Genomic DNA, 24,347 nt, shown 5'->3' on the forward strand with positions numbered 1-24,347 from the left:
TGTTCTTCATTCAGGCTGGGTCTACACTACCCCCCTGAATCGGCGGGTAGAAATCAACCTCTCGGGGATCGATCCCCGAATCGACGCTCTTACTCCACCAGCGGAGGTGGGAGTAAGCGCCATCGACGGGAAGCCGCAGAGGTCGATTTTGCCGCCGTCCTCACAGCGGGGTAAGTCGGCTGCGATACGTCGAATTCAGCTACGCTATTCACGTAGCTGAATTTGCGTATCTTAAATCAACTCCCCCCTAAATTGATGTAGCCTAAATTGGGCCTGTGTTTGTCACAGAGGTGTGTGTCATTTCACCACCTGGTCTACAAAGGGTGGCTGCAGAGGTGGGTCAGGTAATGTTATGGACCAGCTCCTGCTGGTGAGGGACAAGCTTTCAAGCTACACCAAGCTCTTCCTTGGGTCTGGGAAAGGCACTCAGCACCACAGCTAAATAGAAGGAGGAACAGATTGTTCAGCATAAGCAGTTAATCCATATTCTCAGGGATCATTCAAGGTGAAGCTAATGTCTAGTTCAGGGCAGAGGTGTCTACTACAGGCCCTGGGTCCAACATCCCCAGGGACCTGCGGGGGAGGTTATTACACTTCCCAGCCAAATCCTTCCAGGGGAACCCTCACAGCAAGCTCGGCCCCAGCTTCCTCGGAGGAGCAATGCACCCCCTGGGAGTGGGTGCTGGGGGGGAGAAGGGGATCGGGCGTGACCTCCATGCTGAGGAGGGGGGGAGAAGGGAACTGGGTCAGGGGGTGACCCCCATGTCAGGACAGAAGAAGGGGGGTGACCCCCTATGTCGGGGGGGAGAAGGGGACCGGGTGGGGTGACCCCCTATGTCAGGGGGGAGAAGGAGACCGGGTGGGGGTGACCCCCATGTCGTGGGGGGGAGGAGATGGGGGGTGACCCCCTATGTCAGGGGGGAGAAGGGGACCGGGTGGGGGTGACCCCCATGTCGTGGGGAGGAGAAGGGGACCGGGTGGGGTGACCCCCTATGTCAGGGGGGAGAAGGGGACCGGAGGTGACCCCCATGCTGGGGGGGCAGGGCCGGGGTCCCTGTCCGCGCACCGGAACTGCAGGGGCTGGGCCCGGCCTTGGGTGCCCGGGTGCCCCCGGTCCGGCGCGGGGCCGAGGGCGCCGCCTCCCGAGGAGGGGCCGGGCGCCGGGCCGGAGGGACCCGCTGCCGCAGTGACGGCATCCGGCGGCGCCCGCTGGGCCGGGCCGGGCCGGGCTGGGCTGACAGCTGCGGCGAGTCACCAGGCGCGGCCGGGCCTGGCCCCCCTGCTCCTGCTGGGCCGGGCTCGGCTCCGGGGCGGGGGCTCCGGGCTTCCCCGCGAGGTGACGCTGCTCCGCCGCCGCCCATAAAGGGCCGCGGCCGCCAGCCGAGCGGAGCCGACGCCGCGCGGGGTAAGGCCGGGCCGGGGGCCGGGAGCGGCGCTGGGAGCCGGGGGCCGGGAGCGGGGCCGTGTCGGCCGGGCCGGGCCGGGGCGCCCCGTTTGCTGGGCGAGCCCGCGGGCAGCTCCCGCGAGCCGGGCCGGGCCGTAGCGCTCGGGCTCGGGCAGAGCCGGGCCTGGCTCGGGGCTTGACAGCTCCGGCCTGCGCCCGAGCCTGGCTGGTTCCGCTGCCGGGCGCTGGGACCCAGCTCACAGCCTGGCTCAGCCGGCGGGGTGCGGGCGAGGCGGCCCGCGAGCAGCTCCGGGCGGGGAGTCGGTGCCCGCTGCGGGAGCCGCTGCGGGCCTGAGCCTGGCGCCGAGTCCGCGGGCCGGGGGCAGCTGGGAATTGGCTGGCGCAGAAGAAGGGGCCGTGGGGGGGGAGGCCAGGCAGTGCCTGTGCTCTGGGGCTTGGTCCCCTTGGTCTGGGCTCAGGCCAGCTGTGAATCGTTTCGGTCCCAGGTGACATTTGTGGGGTGGCCCCATTGCGTAGTGGGACCTTCCTGCTTTGGTGACCCCCCAGCCTTGCCCCACTGACAGGGCAGAGCCCCCTCCACCTGGCTCTCGGCTGGGGGCTGTGTTCTGTACGCTCTGAGCAGGGGGGAGCCGACCCAGGCCGTGCGCTCAGGTGCTTCCCAAAGCCGCCCCCCGTCAGGGTCTTGGCGTCTGAACGGTGTGGCTGGTCCCCTGGACATGCTGGGCTTGGACTGAAGCTGGGCTTGAGGGTGGAGCTGAGGGGAGCTTTGCTTGGGGACCCCAAAGCACCTTCAAACCTAGTGCCCCAAACTCGCCAGAGCTGAGGGAGGGCCCCAGCTGGGCAGTTGGGGCAGGCTGGGTGGTCTTAGGGGCTGAAAGCACCTGGCACGCTGCACTGCCAATCGCTCTAAAACGACTGTGTTAGAAGTGGCAGTTCTTACTCCCACTTATGCCAGGTGGCTCCTCACTGCTCCTGTGGGGATGGGCAGTTCTGTGGTCCAGACCCCCCCATTCTTCAGAAACATGGGTCTTTGGGGGGGCTGGGGAGGAAACCAACGACTGTAAGGCGCTCTGGTGGGGGAGAGCAGCCTTGCCATCTCCCGCTTGGGTAAAGCGCCTGCTGCCATCAGTGGGCACTGGAGCAGCCCTGCCTGCAGGTGGGCAGTGCTGTACCCGCAGAAGGTGGGCAGCTGGGTAATCCACGGGGTGGGGAGGGACTGGCCGCCCCAGCGGCTACTCTCCTGAGGAAGTGGTTTGTTTTGGCTGGCTATGTAGCCTGGCTGGCCACGTCTCTGCACTGGACTGCGTAATTACCTAGTGTTGGTGAATCCCACAGGCTATCATTAAGTCCAGAGCTTAGCAGGCAGGGCTCAAGCGAGGCGGAGACACACCCAGTTATATGTGGGTGCTGTTGAATGTCGGTCTGTGGCGTAGCCCCGGCTGTGGTGTTGCCGGTGCAGAACAGCTAGGTAGGAGCCACCCTGGAATCGCTGGCTGAGCTACTTCTGAGTCCATGATAACCTTTTGTGCCCCCCCACCCCCACCCCAGCCTTTCCTCTGTGCTTGTGCACAGCTGGTCTCTGGAAGCCCAGGGGTTGCTGCCCTCTGCCCCATGCCCCGGGGCATCCCCCATGTGGTTGATAGGGCTGCAAGTTGCTAGGGGCAGGCTGTGCAGTGACTCTCAACAGGGCTCTGGGCCCTAGCGTAAGGAATTTAATCCCTCCTGCTCCATGGAAACAGGCTAGGGGCTCGGGAGAGCCTGTCTAGGTGGGAGATGGGGCTAGGGCGAGCCCCGCTCTGGCCATCTGTATGGCAAGGGCAGCTGGGGCCAGGCCCTGGCGTTCCATGGCACACTACAGCTCCACCCATCAGCCCTGCCCCCACTTAGAAGGGCAGTCACAAGGGAGGCCTTCCCCTTTCCGAGAGGTAGGAGCAGGGGTATGGGGCCCCCTCCTTTCCCAGCAGGAGCTCCTGCCATCCCCACACCTGGGGAGAAGCAGGGTGACAGCAGCCAGGATGTGTCTGAGTCAGTGGGTGGGCCGGGCTCACTGCCCTCTGCCCTTGGCTGGGGGATGGTGGCAGGGCCCCCAGAGCAGTGGGGTGGGGTGTGGTGTTAACCCTCCATTGAGGAACATGGGGACCCCCCTCCCTGAGCCGTCACAACTTCACTGTTTGCTCCTCTTCCCAGGCCGGGGGCTTAGGCTCTTTGCCGGAATCACTCCCATCCCCTGGCTCCAGTAGTGCCTGGGTCTTAGAGAGTCCCAAGTGGGCACTTCATGCCACTCGGTGCAGCCCCTCGTCCCTTGCTAGGTGGCCGAGGCATGGGCCCCTCTCACCCTCCTAAGGCCACTCCTGTCCCCTGCAATAATCTTCCGCTGAATTGTAGCTGCGGGTCACAGCCTTCCTAGCTCACATCAGGGCTCTTTGCATTTCTCCACCCCGCAGGTTCTATGGGCTACCCCATCCCCCTCTATTTCAAGGACTTCCTGTAGCCCCTTGCCTCATGCCAGAGGCTGTGCCCCCATTCTCCCCCCAGGCCTTCTTCGCACACTGTTATTGCATCTCCTTAGGGTACCAACGTGTAAACTGCAACAGAGGGTCCTGTGGCACCTTTGAGACTAACAGAAGTACTGGGAGCATAAGCTTTCGTGGGTAAGAACCTCACTTCTTCAGATGCAAGACTTGCATCTGAAGAAGTGAGGTTCTTACCCACGAAAGCTTATGCTCCCAGTACTTCTGTTAGTCTCAAAGGTGCCACAGGACCCTCTGTTGCTTTTTACAGATTCAGACTAACACGGCTACCCCTCTGAAACGTGTAAACTGTTTTGGGAGGCTGGGCGGTGCTGAGCTGGGGATGGGGGTAATTTCTGCCATCAGTGGGTTCTTTGATCTCTAGGCAATTAATTACAGGCTGCTGCTGCTGCCTCTGCTAGCCATGGGATCCCCATTTCCCCCTTCTGGGTTTTCACCTGGATCCATGGGGTTTGCCCCCGGTGCCTAGCCTTGATGCTCAGGATTTGAGCGGCTGTGCCCGTGTTGTGTGGCAGTCAGACTGAGTGTGCTCACCCCCGTCCCAAGCCAGGGGCCACGTGACCAAGCATGGCCATGCCTGCACTGTGGGGTTGGGCCCATGTCACTTGGTCCTGGTGGCCCAGCTGGCTCGCTGGAGCTGGGGTCTCCAAGCAGCTCTCCCAGATCCCCTGGCTCTGGGTTTCTCAGCACCCTTGTGAGTGAGGGAGCTGATTAAAGGCCTGTGTGGGTGGGAGAGGGGTGCTGGGGCTGCTTGTTTCTTTTGCTGGATATGAAGAGGTTCTCCTCCCTCCCTCCCTCCCCCCCCCCCCCCCCCCCCGGTGGTTTGGCTGCTTGCCCCTTGCCCAGCTGGGGTCTGCCTCGAGCTGGGCGCTTGGGGTGGGTTTCCTGTTTGCTTCTGCCTGGGCAGAGGGAGCCATTTGCTGTCCTCTCCCCTCCTTCAGCAAACACAGCCTGCCCTGCTCCCTGCTGGCTGTGTCTGCCTGTTTGTAAGCCTCGAGCATAAACACACATTGGCCAATAGCAGGGTAAACAGTGTGAGATGAGCAAGGCCTCCTGGAACTCTGCAGCTGGGAGCTGGTCAGAGCTCCCGGGCTGGGCGGGGGGCAGGGCCCCTCTGTGCGGGATTCACAGTTCGCCCCCCTCCGGTCAAGGACTGCGCTCTGTGCGTGTGCGCTGGGGCCTGGGCGGGCTCTCCTGGCAGGGCTGTTTCCTGGGGGCTCTGTGGGGCTGATCGCTGTGGAGCGGCTCAGCCCTGACTTGTGCTGCTCTTCCTCCAGGGGACCTCGGATCCATTGTGGTGCTGTCCAGCCCCTCGGCTCAGCGTGCTGCTCCGATGCCGTCCCCATGATCCCCAGGCCGGCTGGAGGGCCAGCCGGGCAGAGCAAGCAGCGGAGCGCCCGGCTGCGCTGAGCGAGGAGCGCCTGCTGGGCACTGGTGTTCCTGGGCCCACGGCGAGAGGCTCCAACCTTCTGATGGATCGGGGGCCCCGTTTGCTGCTCTTGCTGTGGACTCCAGTGGTGGCGGTGGCGTTGCTGGCCCAGGAGGGGCTAGGCCAGCGCGTCTACACCAACACCTGGGCCGTGCTTGTCCCAACGGGGCCACAGGAGGCTGACAGGCTGGCCAGGAAGCATGGATTCCTCAACCTTGGGCCGGTGAGTGAGCTTCTCCCTGCTTGGAGCGCCCACCAGTCCTGTGTGCCTGGTGCTCCGCCTGCCCCTCGCAGGCCCTCTGGCTCCTGGCATCGGAGCCTGCCTGGGGGCCACGTGGGGCAGTTCTCCCTGGGGGGCAGGGGCAGTCTGTTTGCACAATGCCAGGCAGGTCCCTGGGGCCCTGTCAGTGCAGTTCTTCTTGCAGGGCCTCTGTTGGCACTCCTGGGTTGTTGTGGGCTGGGGGCAGGGCTTCCCCCCTTCCCCCCAGCTGGCAGGGCTGCCCCTCAGCCCAGCCTGGAGCTGACTTTCCCACGGACTGGGGAGTCAGGGGATGCACTCCAATCCCACCCCCAGCAGACTGAGTGGGTGAGGCAGGGCTGTGGGGTGGCTGCGTCGGAAGGAGCAGTGTTTGGGTGAGTCTCCAGGACCCCTGCCAGCTGTTCCCCTTCAAGTGAGCTGGGCACAAAGGTCCAGCGTTCCCATGCGGGATGGCAGGTGCTGCGACCTGCTGCGGGAGATCTGGTCAGGCGGGTTGTTGACAATGACTCCTGTGTCCTTCTCCAGGAATGCCCTCTGCAAACGCATGTGTCAGCCCGGCCCTGTTTCCCTTCCATCAGCGTGTGGGCATGGGGGCTGTGTGGGACTTGTCAGTTCCCCATTGGTTCTGCCGTCCCTTCTCTTATCTCTGTGCTGGGAGCCTGGCAGCCCCTGCAATCTCTGCAGCACTGGCTGAGGCCTAGGGCTCTTGTCCATGCTCAGTGCCCGCTCCCCGTGGCGGGGGCATGGCTGCCGTTCACACCAACGATAGCGAAGGCACCTCTCCGGAGAGGTGCCTGGAGGTGAGGCCCTGGCCTTGGCAGGGCCGATGCTTCGCGGAGCGTGCGACAGGCGGGGCGGGGACTTGGCTGGTCCTTTGTTTTCTTGTCCTGGTGGCAGCTCTTTCTTCCGGGCCAGTCCCTGAGCCCCTGGCTGACGAGCGGCAGTGGGAGAGCTGCCCCAGGGCACCGGCGTCATCGCTTTCTCTGGCTCAAGTGTTGTGGGAAAATGTGACGTGTCCTCAGGAGCACTGGATGCAGCCCGCAGCGCTGTGACCAGCAGAGCATGAAGTGCCACCAGGCCTGCGCCTCTGGGTGACCCAGCTGGGGCCTAGCAGTGGGTGGCCGGGACCTACCACCTCAGGCTGGGTGGAGACAGCGGTTGCCTGGGCCCCTGAGCCAGCCTGCTTTGTCCCTGACTGAAGGGGGCAAGGCTGTGGAATGTCTCCCTGCCCCCCCCCCCCGGGAGCCCTGGTGAAGCACTGCCTGCCGGGGGCCACAGGGCTAGGGCTGCCGGCCGGCCTGCCGGGGGGTGCTGCTACTTTGCCAGGCTTCCTCCGGCTGAGGAGTGAGTGCTCAGGAGGGAGCAGGGGCTTGGGATGTCCGTGATCTGGGGGGCCGGCTCTGCCCTTGCACCCTGCCCTGGCAGGACTGGCTGCTGTTGGGCTCTGCCCTAGTGACATGGGGCCGGGCTCTGCTGGGCCTTGGGGCCTCAGGCTGTGGGGAGTTCGGGGGAAGAGGAACCCAACCCTCCTGCATTCTTGGCTGTTCTCCTACAGCCCCCCCCAGGAGTGGAGGGGGGCGCCCGGGTTGGTGTCAGGTGGGGGGCTGTGCTGCCCGGGTCCAGTCGGGGCTCTGCCCTGCCCTGCCCCCGCAGCCTGTGGAGTGAAAATCGCCACTGCTGCCACGTTTCAGAGTAACAGCCGTGTTAGTCTGTATCCGCAAAAAGAAGAACAGGAGTACTTGTGGCACCTTAGAGACTAACAAATTTATTAGAGCATAAGCTTCGGATGCATCCGAAGAAGTGGGCTGTAGTCCACGAAAGCTTATGCTCTAATAAATTTGTTAGTCTCTAAGGTGCCACAAGTACTCCTGTTCTTCTTACTGCTGCCACGGTGCACGTTCCAGGGCTTCACAGGGCACGTACAAGGAGAGCGACTGGCCCAGCCCCACCTGCCCTGGGGGTGAGTTGGGGGCAGAGCTGGGAGTGGTGGGGAGTGCATGTAGGGGTCTGAGGAGCGGGTTTCTATGCTCCCCAAGGAGGCCTTCCTCAGCCAGCAGGGTGCAGGGTTCTCGCTCTGCCAGGAAGGAAGTGGATGGGGGTTGAAATCCCTCAGGAAGTTTCACAATTGGTAGCGGCAGGGCTGGGACCTTGCTCTGAGCCATCCGGCAGCAGCCGGCTGGGGGGCAGGGAAAGCAGCTGCCTCCGGAATAGCCCGGGTGCCTCTTTCTGCTGGCTCGGAAAGGGACCCCCACGCAGGGCTCAAGGACCGTGTGCACTTGCCGTGGGTGGGGGCAGGGGCTAGCACTTCCCAGAGCAGTCAGGGCCTGGCATTTGCTCTGACGGTGTGGGCTGGGGCGGGGGGGGAGCACGGAGAGGCCTGGCGTTTGCTCTGACGGTGTGGGCTGGGGCGGGGGGGGAGCACGGAGAGGCCTGGCGTTTGCTCTGACGGTGTGGGCTGGGGGGGAGCACGGAGAGGCCTGGCGTTTGCTCTGACGGTGTGGGCTGGGAAGGGGAGGGGGTGGCACGGAGGGGCCTGACCCGTGTACAGATCTTGGAATTCAAACTCCGCACCGAGGCCAGTGCCCCTTGGTGCCAGGGTTCCTCCTCTGCACCCGGAGCTGCTATTCCTGCAGGTGCCTCCTCGCTGGCAGTGGGGCTGATTTTGCTGCCGGGGGAGGGGCCATGCTTGCTGGGGGGCATTGAGGCTGGAGGCTCAGTCCGCCACTGCGCAGGCGAGTGGAGGAGAGCTGGACTGGAGCTTGCATTGCTGCAGAGCCCGCTGGGTTGGCTTCTCGAGCGCCAGGGCCTTGGGGAGAAGCTGCCTGGTCTGTGGCCCTACAGTGCTGGCTACTGCTGGGCCTGTCGCTAGGAGATCCCTGCAGGGCAGTGCCCCAGCTTGCTCTGTGGGGTGCTCTGCTACTCAGACTGCGTCTCCCAGCGTGCCCCACGCATCTCCATCCCACTGGGGCAGGTCCCAGAGTGCATTGGGGCTGCACAGACCCCTCTGCCAAATGCAAGCTGTGAACTCGGGGTCCCCTGGCCAGGGCAGTAGGTCAAACCCCTGCTTGGGTAGCAGCAGCTGGTGCCAGGGAGCCGTTGGGGCTGGTGCCGAGATCCTGGCGGGAAGAGCAGAGCTGCGTGGGTTTGGGGAGGGGGCCCCCTCCCCGCCTGCTGCAGTGATTGCACTTGGCAAGGCAGCTGAAGGGTGGCGTTTTTCTGGCTTATCCAGTTCACTTAATTCCCTGATGAGGCATCGCAGAGCAGTGTGACACAGGGCAGGGCTGGCACCAGTCTGGCCTGGGCCTCCCAGCAGCACCCGCCTGCAAGGCCCCAGCTGGCAGGAGGCCCGCGGGATTGGGGGTAAGGCTCAAAGGGGGCAGGACATGGGGCTGGCAGTGTCCCTCTAGTTTGTTCTGTCCACCGGTATGAAGGTGATGTGTCACATAACCAAATTCATGTGGTGGGGGTGGGGCTGAGGGGTTCGGCGTGTGGGAGGGGGCTCAGGACTGGGGCAGAAGGTTGGGATGTGGGGGGAGGGGTGGGCTTTGGGGATGAAGGGTTTGGGCCTGCCCTGAACATGGCCCTCGGTGCTAGGGGCTTGTTCTGGAACAGGGCTCCTGCAGGACAGGTGGCTGGCTGGGCTGCCTGCTAGCATCGCCGCTCGGTCCGGGCAGGCCCTAATCCTGTCTGGTGACTAGGCTGAGCTGGGAGCTGCTCTGGGGAACAATGGGGCCCTGTTCCTGGCCCAGGCAGGCGAGGTGCGACGTGGCGGTCGCTGGGCCAAGGGCGGCTTATGAAACCAAGTAGCTTTTCTCTTCCCCCAGCTCCCGTATCACGTGGCACTGGTTGCATCCTTTGGCCTGCCCCTGGCCAGGACCACGGCCCCGCTGACAGGACGCACGGGGGCCTGTCTCTGGCCTTTGGCACCATAGCCCTGCCCCCAGAGCACTGCCATGTGGGCACAGAAAGGACTCGCCCAGGTCACACAGGGCGTCTGCGGCAGAGCAGCCCCTCGAACCCAGAGGTGCCGGACCCCATGGCCACCCTCCCACTCTGGGCTGCATGGGGCAGGGCAGAGCTCAGCTCTCTGGCTGGGGCCCTGGCTCTGGCGGAAGTGGGGGGCTGTGGAGCCCAGGGTGGAAGTGGGGGACTGGGGCTGCAGAGATGCCTGGTCTCCACCCATGTGCTTGTGCGGGAGCCGCTGGCGTGTGCTGTGGCTGCTCTGGGCAGGGAGCCAGGCTGTGCAGCACCTGTGCTGGGCGGGAGGCCGTGCAGGGGAGCAGAGCCCAGCTGCAGCCTCTGTCTGGCCCCAACACCTGCTCCGGGAGGATTTGCAGGCGCCCGGCTGGGCAGGGCACTTCCTGCAGCCTTTTCCCTTTGAATCCGAGGGGCCCCAGCTCCCCTATGGCTCAGCGACTGCCCCACTCCTGTCCCAGGCGAGGCATGTGGGGAGGGTGCTGTGGTGCCTGGGGATGGCAGTGGGGAGCGACACACAGGCTGGGCCAGGACGTGAGACTTCCACCAGAGACCTGCCTCGTAGGGATGGACCCAGCCAGTGGCCACTTGCTCCCTCTCCTGGGAGCAAGCCAAGTGCGGTGGGGAGCAGCCCACCACTGCTCAGCCCTGCCCTGGGGCGGAGAGAGCGGGGCTGGCCTCCTGCAGGGCCCAGAGCAGGTCCTTGAGCCAGCCTGAGGACTGCCTGCATGCCAGGCTCTGTGCCCCCTGCCCACCCCCTCCTGAGGAGCCTGCTGTCTGCGCTCCCTGCAGCCAGGGCAGCGGTGTCTCCCCGCTCCGGGCACAGGCCTCGCCCAGCAGGGAGCAATGGTGCCCAGCAGAGGACATGCCTGCGCACTGGGCCTGCAGGGGGATGGCCCTAGGTGCCCTCCCGGGGAGGGGGATGCAGCCAGGTGCGGCCAGAGCAAGGCCTGGCTGTGGGGGAGGAAGCGGCCGGCCTCACTGGGCCGGGATGGGGAGCTGTAAGTACCAGGGTCCCTGGGTGTGCAGCGGGTTCCTCCGCCAGCCCTGGGACACCCAGCTCCCTGCTAGCGGAACTTGGCCGTGGCGTCTCGCAGAGCTAGAGGCTGCGGTCCCGGGAGGTGACTGTGCCCTGCTGCGGGCTGGCCCGGGGGCTGCCGGACTCACTCACCAGTACAGTGTGTGCCCTGCTCAGAGGCCTGCCTGGCTGCTGGCGCTCCCTGAGAGCAGCCTCAGGGAGGCAGGGGCCTGCACGCTCGCCGCGGAGTGGGAGCGGTTTTGGGTGGAGGAACAAGCCCTCGCTCCCACCCCAGCCAGCATAGCCTGTGGGCAGCGCTCAGCGGCTCGCCTCACTGGGGCACTGTGGGGGGTGTCCTGTTCCCTTGCTGGGGGTGGGGAGCAGGGAGACCTGGCTGCTCCCAAGCAGCAGCTGAGCTGAGGAGGACCCAGCTCAGAGGGGAGAAGAGCAGGCCAGGCATGGCCCTGGGCCGTGGCCTCCTGTCCCGGTCAGGCAGAGATGGGGGGGGGTTCAGGGCAGGGGCTACTGGAGGCTGTGTCCTGGCAGGCTGGGCTGCAGCTCTGCATGGGGCAAGTGGTCATTGGCACAGTGGGGGGCATGGGCGCAGGCCCCCGGGCTCTCTGTAGTGGGTGGGCGTGGGAGGGATGGTCTGTCTCTCACCAATGTGTGTTCCTGGGCTCGTGTCCCCCGAAGCACTGGCTTGGGGGGGGTGGGGGCGGCTTGCTGTGTGGAGTGCCGGGGGCCTGCCTGGGCCTGCCTGGGGCCTGGGAGCAGACAGGCCCTGCCATGGGGCTGTATTGTCCAGCACACTCCCACCATGCCCCCCTGGGGGCGGGGGGCCAGGGTGGAGGACAGGGGGCTGACTCATGGCCAGTTTCCAGGGTGTGGGGCAGTGTAGGGGAATGACGGGGCCGGAGAGAGAAGGGATTAAAAATAACCCACGGGGAGGCTCTTTGGGGGGCCAAGGCTGTGCTGGAGTCAGGCCCATCCCCTGTGCGGGGAAGGGGGGCAGGCCAGCTTTTCCCCCGGGGAGCAGGAGGAAGCCCTGTCCAATACCTGCCCCTGGAGCACTGGCCGGGCTCGCTGGGCTGCGCTGGCTGTGCTGGGACTTGGGCTTCATGTTCAACCCCAGCCGAGCACAGAGCAGGGCCCGGGGATGCCCGCGAGCCAGGGGCTGCTAGCAGCGGGGGTGTCCTGTGCCCCTCCCCTCAGCAGGCTCCAGGGCCACAGCCTTGGGGGGGATCCCTGTGTTGTGGGGACAGGATACATCCCTGGAGGGAGGGAAGGGTTGGCTCAGGGCTCTGATTGGCTGCTCCAGTCCTCCCCTCCTTGCCCCATCTGCCCCCCCTTCACTGCGCCCTCTCCCTTCGCCCAGCCCCAGCCGCCGCACTCAGTTACTGTGAAAGAAACCAAAATCCAGCCAAGGTCTAGTGTGCAAACCCCCAGGTGCTAGCCCATGGCTTTCCTGAGCACCTCTGTGACCCTCCCAGCCCTGCCCGCTGTCCCCTGCTCTGTGGGCAGGGGCTGTCTGTCTTTGCAGCGCTCAGCACCGTAGGACGTGTAATAAGAGGGCCGGGGATAGGGGCAAGTCTAGTCCGGGCTCCCAATCCCGGCTCTGCCCAGACTTGCTGTGTGCCCGGAGGTGGCGTGGCAGGTCGGGCCCTGGGGAGGGGGCTGGAGGGCTCTGTGCTGGGGGGGAGGGATAGTTCAGTGGTTTGAGCATTGGCCTGCTAAACCCAGGGTTGTGAGCTCAATCCTTGAGGGGGGCCACTTAGGGATCTGGGGCAAAAATCAGTACTTGGTCCTGCTAGTGAAGGCAGGGGGCTGGACTCGATGACCTTTCAAGGTCCCTTCCAGTTCTAGGAGATGGGATATCTCCATTAATTAATTAATTTATTTTATTTGCTGGCCTCACCCATGTTCTCTGTGTTGCAGATTGTCGGTGACTATTACCACTTCCGGCACCGTGCGGTGGTGAAACGTTCCCTCTCGCCCCACCGGTCCCGGCACAGCCACTTGGCCAGGGAGCCCCAGGTAGGTGGTGTCTGCCTTGCTGTCCTCACCGTGCCACTGGTGGGGCTGCCTGTGGGCCCCCCACCCGCTCTGGGAAGCTCCTGGTTGAAGGGCTGAGCCACTTAGCAATGGCAGTTTGGTCCCAATCGCTAGCCTGTGCGGTGCCCAGAGCTGGGATGGGCAGGGGCAGGGCAGGGCTGGGGACATCAGCAGAGTTGAGGAGGGGACCAGGACTGTGATCACAGTAGGGAGACGGCCTGTGGGCTGGGCCTTATCAGAACTGGGGGGCAGGGACCAAGGCCTAGAGTAGCAGCAGGCTCTGGGTTAGAGTTTTGGGGCACCAGCAGAGCTGTGAGGTCCAGGGCTGGAATAGCAGGGGGCTGTGGGTCAGAGTTGGGGGGCACCAGCAGAGCTGCGGGGTCCAGGACTGGAATAGCAGGATGCTGTGGGTCAGGGTTGGGGGTCACCAGCAGAGCTGTGAGGTCCAGGGCTGGAATAGCAGGGGGCTGTGGGTCAGGGTTCGGGGGCACCAGCAGAGCTGCGGGGTCCAGGACTGGAATAACAGGGGGCTGTGGGTCAGGGTTGGGGGTCACCAGCAGAGCTGGGGGGTCCAGGGCTGGAATAGCAGGATGCTGTGGGTCCAGGTTGTCAGGTACTGTGCCCGCCTGGCTACGTCTCGCGTGGGCTGAGAGCTCCCCTGAGCCATTCGCAGGCAGCGGGACTGAGTGCCAGGCGCTGCTTTGCACCCCCAATTGTCAGTCTGCTCTGCCGGGATCACACCAGGCCCCTTAGTCGCCAGCTCTGCTCATTTGTCCTGGGGAGCAGCTGGGCCACGCCCAGTGCCCAGGCCAGTCGCGGTGGCTGAACCCTTTTCTGACTGGGCTCCTGGGCTGGCACGAGGCTCCCACCAAGGCTGGTGCTGAATGCAGGGGCCCTGGCTCGCCACAGGGGTCCTGATGTCCCCAGCCGGGGGGGAGGGAGATGTGGGAGGGGCATGGCTTCATCTGGCACTCCAGCCTCAAGACTGCAGAGGGCTGGAGACTGGGTCCTCTGTCCCTCCCCCCAGGATCTCTATGGGCCACAAACTTTGGTGGTGGCTTCAGAGGTGCCCATGTAGTGGTGGAAGGGGCTGGCTGGAGGGATTCGGAGCTCTTTGCCACTGCTGTGCTCCCCGGGGAACAGGCAGGGCCTTGGGTTCCTGGGCAGACCGAGGGGGGAGCCAGTATCCGGTGCCGGAGGCCTTGCTGTGACGCTGCCTGGGATGCTGGCCGTTCCTGGGCAGGACGCTGCGTTCTGGGCTGGAGCCTTTGCCCTGAGAGCTCCTTCGCCCAGGGGCTGTGGCAGGTTGGCCCAGCAGACCGGGGCCCAGCGCTGGTAGCGTGTGTTGGAGCAGTGCCAGCCGAGAGCCTGTGCCCGTCCATAGCCGGATGGTGCGGGCCCCCGGCCAGGCCTGGGAGCAGGGCTGACATGGAGCCAACCCCTTGCAGCCACTCCTTCCACTGGGTGAGAGCACACCCCACTGGGATGTCCTTCTCCTATCTTCCCGGCCCGCTGAGCTCCATTAGTGTGCCCCCTCCCCTTAGGTACTGCACAGGCCCCACCATGCCCCTGCCAGGCAGACGCCTCCTGTAGCAAGAGGGGCTGGTATAGCCTGAGGCTGGGCCAGGGCAGTGGCAGCTGCGTGCCAGGCTAGCTGGGGTCAGTCTCGGGTGCCTGTAGCTGCTGGGAGGAGCAGATGCCCAAGCCTGAGCTGGCTTCTCCGCCTGCTCAGCAGGGGGCGCTCTTCACCCTCCTCTGTCCGTCTCTAGGTGCATTGGCTGGAGCAGCAGGTGGCGAAGCGCAGGACGAAGAGAGATGCCTTCACGGAGCCCACGGACCCCAAGTTCCCTCAGCAGTGGTACCTGGTGGGTGCTGGCAGCGGGGGCTGTGCGCGCGGGGGGGCTGTGCACAGATGTGCTGCACTGGAGGGTGGGGAAGGGGGTGCAGTAGCTAGGTTCTAGTCAGCTGCTTTGCTCGTGCCAGGCCTCGCCCTAGGCCTCGCCCTGCTCCGTGCCTCAGTTTCCCTAACGGGAACATGGGAATGGCCAGACGAGAGCAGACCTGTGGGCCATCCAGCTCTGTGTCCTGTCGCTGCCTTTGGCTGGGAGCAGCTGCTTCAGAGGATGGAACCCTGCAGCAGGCCGCTGGGGGGCCAGGCACCGTTTCCTCCTCCCCATCCATTAGGCCAGTCAATGCCTAGAAGCGGGAGCGGTTACATTCCTTCCAAAGCTCCTGCTTTCATTCAGGTCTCGCTATTATGGTCCCATTATTGTAGGAATGGGGGGGGGGGGGCGCAACAGGTCGGGACCGGGGGCAGCACCTGCTGGGAAACGTCTGCTGCGGCCAGCGGCAGGCTGCCTGGGAACGTGCTTCTCCTGCAGTGTGTGCGTGAGGATTGACCGCCCCTGAGACGGGGGCTTGGGTCCTGGGACTGTGTAGCTAAATCCAGGGTAGAGTCGCATCCGGGTCCAGGAGGGTCCCTGATCCCCTGCTGGGGAGGGGGGCTCCCCAGCCCTGCAGCCCCTGCCTAATCCCTTAATTCCAGCTAATGGCACATGGCTGGGATTAGCAGAACCAGGGCCAGCTCCTGCTCAGATACCCCTCCCCCAGCAGCGTGTCAGCCCCTCACCAGATCCCTCCCCATCAGGGATCTCCAGGCTCTGCTATGCCCCAGCTCTTAAACCTCCCCCGGAGGAGCCCTGAGGGGTCCCGCCCATCCTTCAGGGCAGGGCATGCGCCCCCCCACCTCCGAGCCAGAGCCTCTGGGCCGCAGCCCTGCAGCGTCTCCCCAGGAGATCTGCCCTGCTGGGCCAGGCTGTGCTCTGTGGGCGAGCGATGCCCGGCAGCACCCCGCCGGCAGGCAGCCTTGTCCAGCCAGAGCAGGTGTGTTAGTCCCTGCGCACGGCCTGGGAAGGCCTTCGGGCAGCACAGAGCCACCAGGGTTCAGCCATTATCCAGCCTGGCCAAGCCAGGGCCAGAGACCCCTAGAGGCCAGGTGTGACTGCCAACTAGTTGCAAGTATCACACACCCTTGTCCCATCACCTCCTAGACACTTGAGTAACACATAGGGGAAACTGAGGCACACACAGTGTTCAGACAAAACAGTAAGAACGTTCTCACTTGGTCACAGTGGGGCAGTATCCTTTGGGGTCCTTCCACTTGCCCCGACTCCCCTGAAGGGCCAAACCAGGTGAGCTGATTGCACAGCTCCTGTAGCTTGGGGGTGCACTCGTTCTGTTACCTGTATGTTTGTGTAGCTTGCGGACAGCCGTGGGTTGTGGGAGCTGCTGCTCCATGACCCTCGTTGGGGGTCGCCCCCCCCCCCTTCAGGGTGTGATCAGTGGGTTTCTGGGCTCGTTCCTCTAGTACAACGTGAACCAGCGGGACCTGAACGTGCGGGGGGCCTGGGAGCAGGGCTACACCGGCAGGGGGATTGTCGTCTCCATCCTGGACGATGGCATTGAGAAGAACCACCCAGACCTAGAGGACAACTACGTGAGTAGGGGCCACCGCGCTCATGTGCAGGGACAGCCCCAGCGTGCTGCGCTGTGTCCACCGCTGGGCACACAGCATGCTGGGACCTGTCGTCTTTGAAGCCCACACCTGCCACTCTGCTGCAGCACAAGACTGCTGGCACACGGCCCCAGGCTGAGCAGGATTCGGGCCTGGCCTAGAGTCCAGAAGTGGCGAGGCAGCCCTGGCTGCTAGAGGAATGACGTCTCCCCCTCCCATGCCATGGGCAAGGGCTGGCCTGTGGCTCCCTGAGCTTGCTGTGAACCACAGCCCAGCTGTGGGCAGCTGCCTGGCCTAGAAGGGAGCGTGGGGCTCTGCTGAGCTGACAGAGGTTCTGTCTTCTAGGACCCTGGGGCCAGCTTCGATGTGAACGACCAGGATCCAGACCCACAGCCTCGCTACACACAGATGAACGACAACAGGTGAGGGGAGCCAGGAGTCGTTCGCCTGGGGGCGTGGTGGGCTGGGCGGGGCCTGGCTGCTCTGGGGAGCCTGTCCGGGGTGGGGGACATGCCCGACAGGCTGGGTGTTGGAGGTGGGGGATGAGCTGAGGAGGAGGCAGGGGCCCCAGCTGTAGTGGGAGCCTGATTCTACTCAGAGGCTATCGGGGTGGCTCAAGGACAGGAAACTGGGCTCCAGGCCCTGAGCATCTGCAGCAGGTGGGGCAGGGTGGGGAGTGGGGGTGGGCCTGGGGAACCCCCATACCCTGTGCCCTGGCAGAGCGGTAGCCACCTCCTGCCTCCCCTGTCCAGACACAGGCTCATTCGTTGTCAGCTGGAGCCGAGTCTGGCCGTTCCCATCCCCCTCCGGTTCCTGAACCCAGAGCGCTGGACAGGGCAGCCTGGCTGGGCGGTGGGACAGCAGCCCTGGCTCCAGGGGGGGTGTGCGGCAGCAACGGAGGCTGCAGCTCGGCCGCTGGGGCTGCGGGGACCCAGCCAGTGCTTTGCTTGTGACTGTGCTGTGTTGCTGTTCCCTGGTGCAGACATGGCACCCGCTGTGCCGGCGAAGTGGCTGCTGTGGCAAACAACGGGATCTGTGGCGTGGGAGTGGCTTACAACGCCAAGATCGGAGGTGGGTGTGTGCCTGGCCCAAGGCTGGTGGAGAGCCTCTGCCTGCTGCTTTCCATGGCCTGATGGGTGAGGGTCGGGGGCCCTGGCCTGCCTGCCTCTCAGCCTGCTACCTTGGGCCGGGATGGAGACCCTGCATGGGGCTTGTGCCTGCAAACAGGAGCTTGCAGGCCACAGGGAGCCCAGGCCCATCCCAGAGCTTCCACACTGGGGAGCCCCGGAGCCTTTGCTGGAGAAGCTGGTGACATCTCCTGTGGCCCTAGGTGTGCGCATGCTGGATGGGGAAGTGACAGACGCCGTGGAGGCCCGCTCCCTGGGCTTAAACCCCAACCACATCCACATCTACAGTGCCAGCTGGGGCCCCGAGGACGATGGCAAGACAGTGGACGGGCCGGCCCGGCTGGCAGAGGAGGCGTTCTTCCGAGGGGTCAGTCAGGTGAGCAGAAGGGCCGGGCTGGCTGCGGGCTGCGATGGCTGGGGCCTACCTCACTCTGTCTCTTTCTGCAGGGCCGGGGGGGACTGGGCTCCATCTTTGTCTGGGCCTCTGGGAACGGGGGCCGCGAACATGACAGCTGCAACTGCGATGGCTACACCAACAGCATCTACACGCTGTCCATCAGCAGCACCACACAATATGGCAACGTGCCCTGGTACAGCGAGGCCTGCTCCTCCACGCTCGCCACCACCTACAGCAGCGGCAACCAGAACGAGAAGCAGATTGTGAGTCCTAGGCGGGCACCAGGCTGGGAGCGGCACGTTCTCTCTGTGGGCTGGCTGGGCGCCTCAGCGGGATCAGGGCATCCTGGCAGCAGCAGTCTGTTGGCTGCACCTCCAGTGGGAGCTGAGGGCAGCCCCGTGGTGGGGCTGAGCCCTGTCTCTGGAAATGGTCTTGGGGGATCCTGAGGGACCGGGCTTCTGGACACTGTGGCCCCAGGAGCTGCTCCCAGGTTCACTCTTGCTAAGCCTGGGGGATCCACGCTGAGTGGGGGAGGGGCCCGTCCCCCCGGCAGTGTTTGAAATGAGCTGGGGGCCCCCGGCGCTGTGGCTGTGGTGGCAGTGCCCTGGGTCGCAGGGACTGGGGCACACTGGGGTCTCACAGCTTGCCTCTCCCTGCAGGTGACGACTGACCTGAGGCAGAAGTGCACAGAGTCGCACACGGGGACCTCTGCTTCGGCCCCCCTGGCCGCTGGCATCATCGCGCTTACCCTGGAAGCGAAGTAAGACCAGGCGAGGGCCGCGCAGGGGGGGGCTGGGTTCCCCATGAACAGGGACACCTCGATCTGAGGCTCCCAGGACGTTTGGTTTGGGCACCACTGGGGGGTGGGGAGTTGGCCCTGGCAGGACCTTGGCCATGGGTGCTCCAAGCCCACCTCTGTCTCTGCAGTAAGAACCTGACCTGGCGGGACATGCAGCACCTGGTGGTGCGGACCTCGAAGCCGGCGCATCTCAACACCAACGACTGGGCCACCAATGGCGTGGGCCGCAAAGGTACTGTGCTGCCCAGGCCCCTCCCGTATGCGAGCAAAGTGCCCAAATCTGCCTCTGGAGCCCTTGGGGAGTGGGGCAGGCGGGGCCCAGCCAGTGGGGCATGCGGCTTGCCTTGGGCGGGGCTGGCTGCGGGACATGACAGGCACCCCCCCCCCAGTGCCCGGAGGGGGGTGCCCCAGGGACCTTTCCTTGTCCGCCCGGGGCCCTGTGCCTCACCCTCTCTCTCTTTGCAGTCAGCCACTCCTATGGCTACGGCCTGCTGGATGCGGGGGCCATGGTGACCCTGGCCAGGAACTGGACCACGGTGGGACCCCAGAGGAAGTGCATCATCGACATCCTCACTGAGCCAAAGTGAGGGCTGGTGTGTCCCGGGGGGGTCTCCAGCACTGTGCCCAAGCCCTTGGCGTGGCCGGACAGTCCAACAGCTCCTGGGGAGAGCTGGGGTGGGCCCGGAGCTATGCTCTGCTCCCTGCATGGCTGACGTGGGGCAGAGCTGGAGAGGGGGCTGTGTTCCCCCTTGCCAGGCTGCAGTCGGCACTCTGGGCGCTCTGGGCTGAGGCGAAGAGCTGGGAAGAGGCCTCGGCCAGAGTGCTGGGGTGCCAGAGACTGGCCTGGGTCTGGAGCTCATGCCTGCTGCAGGCTTCCCTGGGGAGCGGCTGGGCAGCGCTGCTGGGGAGTGCCACTGCTCTGTGCAGGGGGAGCCGTGGTCCCATCCTGCGTGTGGAGTGGTCCCGGGCTCTGCTGCCTGCACGTGGCTTGCCAGTGCCGCTCCCTCGGGCACTGTGGTTTGGGAGCAGCCAGCGTGAGCCGGTGCTGGACAAGGGCCTTTTCAGGGCTCACACAGACGCTCCTTTCAGTTTGCTTGCCCGTCTCCTTGGCGCTTGCGCTGTGCCCCGTGTGGCTGGGATTTGGGCGCTAAGTGCTTCCCATAGGGCTTGGGGGGCGCCTGTCTCTAGCTCCACTTGTCCCTCCCTGCTTGCTGCCCAGGACTCGTACCCTGGGATCCGCGAGTGCTCATGGCCCATGCTGGCACCAGCACCCCTCCATTGCAGAGCCCAGATGTGCCACGCGTCCAGTGCCCAGGCCGAGCGCAGCCGCCTGGCACGCGGGGTGTGGAACTCTGTCAATAGCCCCCATCGCCCCCCGCAGCTGTCTCATAGCTCTGGGCTTCTCTCTGCAGCACCGGCTGGGCCATGCTGACCTTCAGCCTGGCCTGGCAGCTTTCGGGGGAGGGAGGAGATGCAGTGCCCAGGCCGGGGAGCAGGAGCCGAGCTCTGGGGACGCTGCCGTCTTCACTGCAGGTGAAGAAAGGAGCCATTCATGGCTGGCACAGTGCAGCTATTCAGGATGGGGAGGACGCACTCACTGAACAGCCCCCTGCCTTCCAGGAACTGGGCTGGTTTGAATGTGGTGCCCATGTTGGGGGGGGGGGGGGGGGAGCTGTCTGCCTGCACAGGAAAGGCCAGGAGGTCCCGTCTTGTCCATCTCAGAGCCAGGCCTCTCGAGAACATCTGTGCCACAAAGAAAACCTCATGGCTGTGTCAGTTCTGTGCCGGGCAGCGAAGCTGCAATGTAGGCATTCTGGCTGGGGCTGCAGCCTGGGCTCTGGGACCCTGCAAGGGGGTGGGTCCCAGAGCCCGAGTTAGCTGACCCAGGCCAGCAGCAGCTGTGCATTGCAGTGCAGACATACCTTAGCTCCTCCCCAGAGCCAGCTTCATCTCCCAAGCTCATGCCAAGTCTTGTCCTATCCCGCGGGGCTGTGTTCTGACCTGGGGACCTGTTGGACCATCAGCAACTCCCGTTCCCAGCCTGGCCCCCTCACTGAGCGTCCAGGATCAGGTCAGGTCTGACTGTTACACACGTTCATCGTTGTCTGCTGCTCAGCCCTGCCCGTCTGCCCGGCTCCTGGGCCCCAGGCTGGGTTCCATTATCCGCACAGCCGTGCCCCAGAGTGTTGCTGGCACTGCAGCTGGGGAGCTCTGCCCGGGGGGAGCAGGAGCAGATCAGTGGAGAAGGGAGGCAGCAGGGTGGCTGGCACCTGAAGCTGCTGCTTCCCTGCCAGAAGGCCCTGGGGGGACCTCCCTAGCCGCTGCATTCCTGGCAGCGGGGGGCACTCAGGGCCCCGTCCCGCACCGCTTGCCTGCTCTCCCTCGGGGCCTCTGGAGGGTTGTTGCTGGTGAGTTGAGAAGGCAGCAGGGTTGGTATGTCCCCAGGACCTCGGTTCGGGTGCTGTGGGATGGCCCGGTGGGCTGGGGGCCCCTCTCCCTGCTGTGTGGGGGCTGCACCTCCCGCTGGCTGCGCGCTGACTCCACTTCCTGTGCTCTGCAGAGACATTGGGAAGCGCCTGGAGGTCCGGAGGAAGGTGGATGCTTGCTTGGGGAAGGCCAGTTCCATCGGCAGGCTGGAGCACGTCCAGGCCAGGCTAACGCTCTCCTACAACCGGCGTGGCGACCTGGCCATCCACCTCACCAGCCCCATGGGCACCCGCTCCACCCTCCTGGCTCCCAGGTAGGGCCTCGACTGCCACAGCCTGGGGGCTGCCCAGGCCGCCTCCTGTGCGCTGCTCGGGCTGTCTCAGGCGGCAGGCCTCACCTCTCCCTCGTCCCCAGGCCCCACGACTACTCGGGCGACGGCTTCAACGACTGGGCCTTCATGACCACGCACTCGTGGGACGAGGACCCCTCCGGCGACTGGGTGCTGGAGATTGAAAACACTAGCGAAGCCAACAACTACGGTGCGTGCAAGGGGCTGCAGGCTCCTTGGCGCCTGCCACGGCCCCAGCTGCCCACCCAGCCAGCTCCCTGGTGCCTGCCCGCCACTGCCCCTGGCGCCCACTGCCCCCCCCCCCCCGCCCACCGGAGCCCGCCTGGCCTGGTGCACTGTCGCAGCAGGCTGGCATGTATACTAGGTGCCATGTGCTGAGCAGAGAGACGGCCGCCCCGTGGCCACAATGCCTGCACTCCAGCGGTAGCTCCTGGGTGCTGGTGGCTGCAGCACCACGGCTTGGCAGGGTGGGGGTAGGGGCACCTGAAGCCAAGCATCTGGGAGAGGGGTCGGGGGGGAACCTTTTGATGCAGAGGCCCCATGGTGCAGTGTCCTCTCCTTGGGTGGGGTCAGCCCAGGGCCCCCATGCCAGCTGCTGCTGCTGGGGGCCCCACCCGGGGTCTCCCTCCCATCATGTGGGACAGCAGCCTGTGGGCACAGCCTGTCCCTGCTCCCCTGGGCTTCTGTGGGAATGGAAGGGGGTGTGATCGGCCCCGTGGCCAGCAGAGGGCACCAAACAGCAGGGTTAAAGCCAGGTGGGTCCCTGGGTGCTCCTCACGCTCTGCCTTGGCCTGCAGGCACCCTGACCAAGTTCACGCTGGTTCTGTACGGGACAGCGACAGAGCCCACCAGCCTCTCCAACCGGCTCGAGAGCAGCGGCTGCAAAACCCTCACCTCCAGCCAGACCTGTGTGGGTGAGTGAGGGGGCTGGACAGCCAGGCGCAGGGATCTGGGGAGGGTGGGCAGAGCACAGACATGCCACGGCCCGTGGGGCAGGCGTGCCGGTCTGGGGCTGGCAGAGCTCTGGGCAAGCGCTAACCCCCCCCCTGTCCCCGCAGTGTGTGAGGAGGGCTTCTACCTGCACCAGAAGAGCTGCCTGAAGCACTGCCCCCCCGGCTTCGTGCCCAGCCTGCAGAGTGCCCACTACGCTCCGGAGAACAGCGTGGAGCCCAGCCCCCCTCACCTGTGTGTGCCCTGCCACGCCTCCTGCGCCACCTGCACGGGGCCCGCGGCCAATGCCTGCCTCAGCTGCCCGGCTCACTCGCACTTCAACAGCCTGGACCTGACGTGCTCGCACCAGACGCAGAGCAGCCGCGCATCGCCCGCCCTGGCCAAGGGCCAGCCCGAGGCACCGCCTGCCTCCAGACTGGCCGTCCTGGTGGCTAGCCTCAGCTGCCTCTTCATCGTCCTCATTTTCATCACCGTCTTCCTGGTGCTGCAGCTGCGCTCAGGCTTCAGCCTGCGGGGCGTCAAGGTGTACTCCCTGGACAGCGGACTCATCTCCTACAAGGGGCTCCCCGCGGACCTGTGGCAGGAGGAGCTGCCTTCCGAGTCGGAGGGTGAGGACTGCGAGGCCCACAGTGAGAGGACTGCCTTCATCAGAGACCAAAGTGCCCTTTGAGCCCCCCGGCCCCTCCCTGTCCTGCCCTGGCACAGCCCCTGGGGCAGGGAAGGCCGAGGGGCCCTGGACACTGCCCCGTCCTGCTCGGGCGAGGGCTTCACCAGCTGCTGGCACCGTCCTGTGGGCTCCTGGGCAAGGGCAGCGGCTGCCCGGCCTGCTCTAGGGAGGGCCCCCTGGCACCGTCCTGGGCTCTCGCCCCCACAGCACCAGGCCCAGCCTCCACTTCTGTTTCTTTTAACTCGCCAAAGTGTTTTTAGCATAGCCCCCCTCCCCCCCCCGCCAGCCCCATGGGCCTGGTGAGGGTTTGTCTGCCAGCCCCGCCTGTGCCCGTCACACCCATGTGCGTGTCTCTCAGGGCTGGCTCTCCAGGCTGCTGGCAGTCCTAGGCTGGGCACTGCGTCTCCATGGGGGTGGCTCTGGTGAGGGGGTTATGTGCTGCCTCCCTCTCCAGCCTTGGGCTCCCTGGGCTTGTCCCCACCTCAGGCCCAGAGCGCTGGGCAAGCCCTGCTCTCGGTGACCTTCTTCCCTCCTGGGGAGCAGCAAGGCTCCCCCAGCTCCGAGGCCCCGCCCGAGTGGCAGCTGTTTCCTTCTTTCTACAGCAATAACGGCTGGGCCGCTGGCAGGGCTCCGCCGGAGGCCAGGCCGGAGCAGGAGGCTCTGCAGTGCTGAAGGGCCAGGAGCAGTGTCTTGCCCGGGGCCGGTCCCAGGGACCCCATCCCTGCGGCGACAGGCACCAGCATCCCCACGGCTCCTGTCCTGCTGGAGAAGTTCCCAGGGCATTGCCCCATGTGCCCAGCCCCCTGTCTGTGGGCCGGCTGCCCTTCCCTCAGCCCTGCAGCGCTTTCTGGGCTCGGGCCGTGCAGCCTGGGCCAGTCTCCAGCCCCCTGCAGAGGCACCGAGTTACGGCGTGTCTGCCCCCCTCCCCCTACCCCTCCTGATGTGCCTTGCCCCTCCCCTGGTGGTGACAATCTGTCTTGCTGCCCAGCTGGAGCCCCCCAGTCCCCTCCCTGTTCTGTCACTTGCTCATGATGGCGGGCGAGGCCTGGCCCAGGGTAAGTGCGGGGGCTTCAGCGTAACGTGCCCCCTGCAAGGGGCCTGAGCACCAAGTCCAGAGCTGCGCGCCCCGGCCACAGGCCTCGTCTGCGTGTGCAGCCCCTGTGCTCTAGCCCCGGCTCAGGCAGTGCCAGGGGGCAGGGCCCCCCACACCTGGTTTTCTATCATCACTTTTTGGTGCACAGTAATTTTTTTTTCTTGTAATTTAATCAGGCAGGCGTTGCCTCCTGCACCCGGTTTTTAATTTAATGGTTGTGGATATAACGCTAGAGACTGAGTTATTAAATGTTCAGAACTATGCAAACCAGCCGCCCTCCGGAGCATGTTCTATGCCCCCACCTGGCTGAGCGGACCACTCCCCCTCCCCCGCAGGCTGTGCGCCTCTGTCCCC

At 65.2% G+C, this 24,347-nt stretch overlaps 1 protein-coding gene across 2 annotated transcripts; it reads left to right on the plus strand.

The window, feature by feature from the left end:
• Positions 1 to 4,960: 4,960 nt before the first annotated feature.
• Positions 4,961 to 24,263, plus strand: FURIN (furin, paired basic amino acid cleaving enzyme). Of its 2 annotated transcripts, none has more exons than XM_054041219.1 (16): positions 4,961 to 5,098; positions 5,214 to 5,588; positions 12,553 to 12,651; positions 14,439 to 14,534; positions 16,037 to 16,165; positions 16,529 to 16,605; positions 17,166 to 17,254; positions 17,514 to 17,686; positions 17,758 to 17,970; positions 18,367 to 18,467; positions 18,635 to 18,738; positions 18,972 to 19,089; positions 21,067 to 21,246; positions 21,348 to 21,472; positions 22,080 to 22,196; positions 22,341 to 24,263. In XM_054041219.1, exons 1-16 carry the CDS (start codon positions 4,976 to 4,978, stop codon positions 22,901 to 22,903), a joined length of 2,682 nt encoding a protein of 893 aa, XP_053897194.1. In that variant the 5' UTR covers positions 4,961 to 4,975; the 3' UTR covers positions 22,904 to 24,263. The 2 variants fall into 2 exon arrangements, with proteins under 2 accessions (XP_053897194.1, XP_053897195.1); XM_054041220.1 differs by having other exon boundaries at positions 17,514 to 17,677.
• The last annotated feature ends 84 nt before the right edge of the window (positions 24,264 to 24,347 follow it).

The sequence above is a fragment of the Malaclemys terrapin genome, chromosome 10 (genome assembly GCF_027887155.1).
Source record: "Malaclemys terrapin pileata isolate rMalTer1 chromosome 10, rMalTer1.hap1, whole genome shotgun sequence".
NCBI classification, from domain to species: Eukaryota; Metazoa; Chordata; order Testudines; family Emydidae; genus Malaclemys; species Malaclemys terrapin.

What these genes read in the sequence shown, in the direction of transcription:
- FURIN (XM_054041219.1), top strand. Translation starts at nt 4,976, where the DNA reads ATGAGCAAGGCCTCCTGGAACTCTGCAGCTGGGAGCTGGTCAGAGCTC. An exon ending in TTACAACGCCAAGATCGGAG is followed by an intron (nt 17,255 to 17,513) that starts GTGGGTGTGTGC and finishes CTGTGGCCCTAG; the next exon opens with GTGTGCGCATGCTGGATGGG. An exon ending in TCTTCCGAGGGGTCAGTCAG is followed by an intron (nt 17,687 to 17,757) that starts GTGAGCAGAAGG and finishes CTCTTTCTGCAG; the next exon opens with GGCCGGGGGGGACTGGGCTC.